Raw genomic sequence first — 6,400 nt, forward strand, 5'->3', positions numbered from 1 at the left:
AATCAGGCAAATCCAAAGAAAAGGCTGGAAAACACCATTCCTACAGGGGATGAGGTTGTGGTGGCTGGGGAGCATCATTAGGGTTACTTAGGACTAATTAGCCCAATCAGCACAGGTTGAGCCCTGGAGCTGATACCCACAGGGCTCAGCATCATCTCCCCAGGCCATAGGCAAGGAAAAAAAATAGTCCAGGAAAATCTGGACTTGAAGGAAAAATCCTAAATTTTTGGTTAAATATTCTGGGGTGAGAAATGGTGTTTTTGGGACAGCACATCTGGGGCCAGCTGTGCCCACCAAAGGGAAGCAGAAGCATTCCTGCTATTTTTTTCAGCTCCCAAATATTATTATCCCAAATGAAAGTTGCATTTCAAGAGCGGAAGAACCTCTCTTTGCAAATTCCAACCTCAGGAAGTCTGAAAGATGCCGGAGCAGCTGCTCTGGGTAGGGGAAAAAGTTTTCTTTAGTCAACTGGAATGGCAGCCAGAGGTTGAGAAAGGCAAAGAGCCGAACTTAAACTTTTCCAGGGCTGGAAGGGAGAAACCAGCTCACCCTGGCCTCGGGAATTAGGAAAATGTTGTCAGTTTGGGATGGTGCCGCAAGGAAAAGCCTCGGGAGCGTGGTCCAGGCGCCCGTCTCCAGCTGTGTTATCCAGAGAAAGCAGCAGATGGAAACTATTCTGCCCTGTCAGGAGCTTGTCCTCTCCCAAATTCCTGGTGTTCAGCTCCCAAATTTTGTTATCATCCCAAAACAGGGTCATGGCCTGTTGGAGGAACGTGTCCAGCCAGGCAGGGAAAGCAGCAGCCATGCTTCTAGAAAAGCATTTTCTAGAAAAACATTTTCTCCTAATTTTGGGGGATATTTTTGAAGCACTCTGGAGTTTTCCCTTCCCTCCCCCAGCACAACACTGGGATGCATTTCCCTGCCCAGCTCCACGTCCCGCCAGAGCTCCTGCCAATCCAAACATCCTCCATCCGCCGACAGCAGCCCTGAATGTCCCTTCTTGTTCTGCTGGAGAGATCCAACCCCTTCCCAGGCTCCTATACCCCCCAAAAATCCAGGAGCTCAATCCCTCAGAAGAGACAGATCCATCTTGGGAAGTCTCTTCCCCTGGGACAAGGAGTGGGAATGGTTTTAGTGGGTGCCTCTCAGCAGGATGTAATGGAGGGAGGGTTCCCAGGGGAAAGGATGCTCAGGGATGAGGATTCCCAGGGTGAGGATTCCTTGGAGGGAAGGATGCTGCAGGCTGCAAATGCTCAGGGATTAGGATGCTCCAGTGGGAATGAGCCCCCTGCTATCAGCCAGCCCCTCCCAAACAAAACAAAGCAGGAAAATAAAACCATGGATAATGGGTTCTTGCTCTCCCACACCCCAATTCCCCTTGGACTGCTCCAGGTGAGAATTCCCCCATCCACACATCCATCAGGTGCTTCACTCCGGTGACGTCCTTTACATCATCCTTTAATTGTACTAAATCCAGTGGGATGAGGGAACATGCAGAACATGCACAAGCAGGGGGGTGAATCCTCCTGGGAAAAGCTGAATCCCAGCTCTTCCCAGCATTCCTATGCCAGGATGGAGGCTCTGACTGATGGAGCAGGGAATATTCCCACTTCCACGTGCAGCTAAGCTCTGCTATGAAGAGGATCCATGGGGGATCCCCATTTGAGAGGTTTAAGGAGCAGGGATAGCCCTGGAATTCCTCCTTTGCCCCATTTGCCAAGGAGGGCACCCAGGTGGGTGTTCATGGAGTGTTCCAGTCCTGATCAATCCCAGGGGATTGAGGCACCAGGCCTCAATCCCTACAGGCTGCCAGGGGGATTCTCAGCATTCAGAGGGAAGTGGAAGTGTGTTTTTAGGGAGCAGGACCGGGCGCAACAGGGAGGGGAGCAGGAAAGGCCATGAGCCTCCCTTTTCCCACACACTTGGCTTCACCGCTTCCTAAAGGAAAAAACGGGAATTCAGAGAAAATCAGGGCTGCGGTTTCCATCTGCTGTTGCAGGACATCATCTCTCTGGAGCTGGGATGAGCTTGTCCACCTCATTTGGTGGCATAAATCCACATGGGAAGAAGAACTTTGGGACAGAGCTGAGAAGGCCGGACATCTGCAGAGCAGCTCCAACCCGGACATTCCCCATGATCCACGGGATGCTGAGCAGGGAGCAGGACCCACCCCTAGAACTCATAAGCCGAGACAAAGAGGGTGATTTTGGACAGGTGCTTGGCCTGGAACGCCCTGTCCAGGTACTCGGCCATGTCCACGTCCACGTGGACGGTGCGGGGCCCGCGCAGGCTCTGCAGCAGCAGCAGCTCCCCGGTGTGCCGGTCCGAGCGCTGCACCACGAAGTGCCCGCGCTCGTTGCCGCCCGCGATGCCGAAGCGCAGGCTGTCGGGGCCCGGCCGGCCCGGCGCCGCCGCCGTGGCCATGCGGAACAGCGGCGCCGGCGTCTGCAGCCCGGAGGGAAGGGGCAGGTAGTGGAAGGAGATGGTTTTGGGCGCCTGGTGGCACGAGCGGCTCTCCATGGGGCACGGGTTGCGCTCGCACTGGCTGCGGAAGGAAAAGCAAGGAGAGGTTTTTGGGGATGCGGCATCCATGCCCACCTCGTCGGCGTTGGATCCATAGGGATGCCATGCTGTGGATCCATAAGGATGCCATGCATGGATTTTATGCCCCGCACTTACAAGGGGGAGGTTTTGGTTTTGGATTTTGTGCCCCGCACTTACAAGGGGGAGGTTTGGATTTTGTACCTTGCACTTACAAGGGGAAGGTTTTGGATTTTGTGCCCTGCACTTACAAGGAGGAGGTTTGGATTTTGTGCCCTGCACTTACAAGGGGGAGGTTTTGGATTTAGTGCCCCACACTTACAAGGGGAAGTTTTGGATTTTGTGTCCCGCACTGACAAGTGGAAGGTTTTGGATTTTGTGCTCTGCACTTACAAGGAGGAGGTTTGGATTTTGTGCTCTGCACTTACAAGGGGGAGGTTTTGGGTTTTGTGCCCCACACTTACAAGGGGGAGGTTTTGGGTTTTGTGCCCCACACTTACAAGGGGGAGGTTTTGGGTTTTGTGCCCCGCACTTACAAGGGGGAAGTTTTGACGTAGGAGACGTTGCCGGCGGCCGGGGGACACTGGGGGGTGACGCACTGGAATCCCCCCCCGGTGTTGATGCAGGTGCTCCCACTTGTGCAGTTATCCTGGGATAGGGAGCACTCGTCAATATCTGGAAAAACAGGGGTGGGAAGCGGCGTCAGGGCCTGGCAGCCCCCAACTGAGCTCAGCTTTCCATCAGAAGATAGGCAAAACCACATTGAAACAGGTTAAATGTGACCCAAAAAATACAGGAGCATCCCAGAATTCCATCCCCTCTCCCCAGGCTCTGCCCCAGGCCAGCATGGGTTAAGAGCAGCCCTCTGCCAGCAGGAAGGCAGCTGCTTTTCCAAACTTTCTGCTTGATTGTTTGGAAACACCGGTCCCTTTTTATTTACTGAGCACCCGTGGGACGCCTGGCAGGAGCTGGAATGCAGAGGATTTGCTGGGAGCATTAGTGAGATGCCATGCAGCACAGGAAAGCCAGGGAGGAATGGGGAAATAGGGATTTTCTCACCCTGAACTGCAGCAATCAACACTTCAGGGCACAAAAAATTCCCTGTTTTTCAGGAGGCTTTCAGCAGTTTTGGCCTCCCACCATTCCTACCCGCTGCCTTCCACCTGCACCCCAATTCCCTTGGATTGGGGGAGATGCTGCCACTCTCTGAACTGATCATGGAATTCTGGAAGTTTAACATTACTTTTGGCTCTGCCCAGGAATTCCCTGCTCCAGGAACATTCCCCACAGCCACAGTGGGGTTGTCTTCAAGGAGGTGCAGACCCAAAGTGTTGCTCCATCATCCAGAGAGGTAAAGGAGAGGGGAGAGGGAAAGGGAGAGGAGGAGAGGGAGAGGAGCAGCCATGCTTCCAGAGAAGCATTTTATTTTCATTTTTAGGGATTCTTTTGAAGCACTCTGGTGGAGTTTTGCCTTCCCCAGCATAACCCTGGGATTCTTTTCCCCACCCAGCTCCGCATCCAGCTGGAGCTCCTGCCAATCCAAACACACTCCATCCGCTGCCATCCTGCAAATCATCCCTCCATCATCCCCCTCCCCTCTACACCAGCCTTTCCTTTGGATATGGAGAAAAACGTGGGGGAAAATGGTAGAGCACTTGGGACCGAGTGGATTCCAGCCTCCTCACCTTCGCAGCTCTTGCCGTCGCCCAGCAGGACGTATCCAGGAGGGCAGGAGCAGCGGAAGGAGCCGGGAATGTTGACACAGGCATGGGCACAGAGCCGGAGTCCCCCTTGCAGCCGGTACACCTCGCACTCGTTGAGGTCTGCGGGGACAGGGATTCACCGGGATCTCGCTCCATCCTCCTGGGAAAACCCATGGAGCGAGCGAGGGCCGGAGGAGCGGGCATGATGCGGGTTGGGAAGGGCCGATGGCAGATTCCAGGGAATGGGAGCGCGGCTCGCGGGCTGTGACCGGCGGTGTCCCGCAGAGGGCGACACTGGGCCCGGTCTGAGCTCAGCCATCCATGGATGGGATGGAGGCCTTGGAGCCTCCAGAAGGAGCTTGGAGCATCGGCCGGTCACTGGGGATATTCCAGAACCAGCTGGGCACAATCCCGTGCTGTGTGCTCGGGGATGGTGGGGCCGAGCCACTGTGCTCCCTCCCGATGTGATTCCGTGACCCTGGAGCCCCGCAGCGCTGCCGTGTCCCGGCTCACCCTGGCAGATCCCGTTGGAGGCCGTGCCGCTCATGTGGAAGCCGGGATCGCAGCTGCACTGCTGGGTCTGGGCGACCTGGGCACAGCGGGGCTGCCGGCTGAAGGCCGGGTCGTCCATCACGCTCCAGGTGGGAGGAGCTGCGGGAAAACGGCGGGATGGGGAGCTGGGATGAGCTGGGATGAGCTGGGGGATGAAATGCTCCCATTTATGCCCCAGCAAGGGTCACCCACCAGTCTGAGCCTGGTACTGGCAGGTGGTTCCGGTCCACTGCGGGGGACAGAGGCATTTGAAGTGGTTGAGACCCTCCAGGCACGTCCCACCATTCTGGCAGGGGCTGCTCGAGCACTCTCTGATCTCTGCGGGAAAAGCAGGCATGTTCTGTGTCATCTCCTTTTGGGAAGCAAGGCTCAGGAATGCTGCACACACCAGGATGCTTTGGTACCCTACACCAGGCACGTCATAGCCATGATACCATTTCCCCTCATCTCTCCTGCTGAGCTGCTCCAGCTGTAATTCCCAGTTTTCCTTAAAACAGAAAAATCCCAAAACCATCGCTGGAACTTTATGGGGGAGCCGAGATCCCTCCCCACTTTGAGCACCCCGTTATCCCCCCCATGTTTATACAAATCCACTTTTCCAAGGCACATCCGAGGGCGGGCAATGAGCAGTACCTGCACAGCGGGCCTCCTGCCCTGTCCAGCTACCGTTGGCCTGGCATATCCGTGTGCTGGAGCCCAGGAGCTGGAATCCTGGGTCACAGGCAAAGTGAACCTCGTGATCCACCAAATATTTGCTGCCGAACTTCCTCCCATCCGCAGGGGCTTGGAGGGCAGGACAGGCGGCTGCGAGGTGATGGAAAAGGGATGAGTTTGGAGAGGGCCCTATCATTCCAAGCCGCCCTTTACCTGCAGTTTCCCTGGAATGCTGTCCCAGGGACTCACCGGCGGGCGGCTCGGGGGCGGCCTTGGCCAGGGAGGCGTGGATGGTGCTCAGGCGGCTCCTGACAGCGCGCAGCCCCTCGGAGAACCGCGTCTCCTGCCCCTTGAGCAGCTGCTGCATCTGCCGGATGGCAGCCAGGAGCTGCTGCCTGCTGAGGCAGCTCTGCGGGACACAGGGATGGGGACAGGGATGGGGACCTCCCTGTGCTGCCTCTCCTCCCAGGAGCCAACCTGCTGCCCGTGGGAGGAGGCTGGCGCGGGAGCTCCGCGGCATCCGATGTTCCCTGAGCGCCCTGACTTTGTGTTTTCCCCCAGATCCAGGAGTTTTTTCCACCTAGGCCTGCTCTCCAGGCAGGGTTGGGATCACTTTGTGGGAGAGATGCTATAACTCATGTTTCATCCTGCAGGAGCTCCAGCCCTGTCCCACTTCCACATGACAAAAGAAGAGGAAAACAGCTGTCTTGTGAGCTCTGCCGGGGCCAGGAACGCTGGTGGGACTCCTGCCTGCAAACCGATCGCTCCCACGGGACTGACTCATGCCGGAGACGGGCACCGTTATTATGGGATTCCTGCGGAATTGACTTCAAACCGAGGAAAAAAGAGCAAAGCCCTTCCCAGAGCTCAGAAATGTGGGGGGAGAGAGCGCACAGGGACCAGGCTGGGGGCTATGGAATTCCGGGAAAGCCAGCGGAGGTGGTGGGCTC

At 56.4% G+C, this 6,400-nt stretch overlaps 1 protein-coding gene across 1 annotated transcript; it reads right to left on the reverse strand.

Annotated features, from left to right (window-relative positions):
- Window positions 1–1,442: 1,442 nt before the first annotated feature.
- FBLN7 (fibulin 7) lies at window positions 1,443–5,985 on the reverse strand. The gene is made up of 7 exons (XM_063152700.1): window positions 5,700–5,985; window positions 5,430–5,600; window positions 4,989–5,114; window positions 4,758–4,895; window positions 4,227–4,364; window positions 3,078–3,216; window positions 1,443–2,545 (listed from the first exon to the last, which is right to left on the reverse strand). The coding sequence occupies exons 1-7, from the start codon at window positions 5,968–5,970 to the stop codon at window positions 2,173–2,175; spliced, it is 1,356 nt and encodes a 451-aa protein (XP_063008770.1). The 5' UTR covers window positions 5,971–5,985; the 3' UTR covers window positions 1,443–2,172.
- Window positions 5,986–6,400: the final 415 nt, after the last annotated feature.

Source organism: Melospiza melodia, chromosome 3 (genome assembly GCF_035770615.1).
Source record: "Melospiza melodia melodia isolate bMelMel2 chromosome 3, bMelMel2.pri, whole genome shotgun sequence".
Lineage (NCBI taxonomy): Eukaryota > Metazoa > Chordata > Aves > Passeriformes > Passerellidae > Melospiza > Melospiza melodia.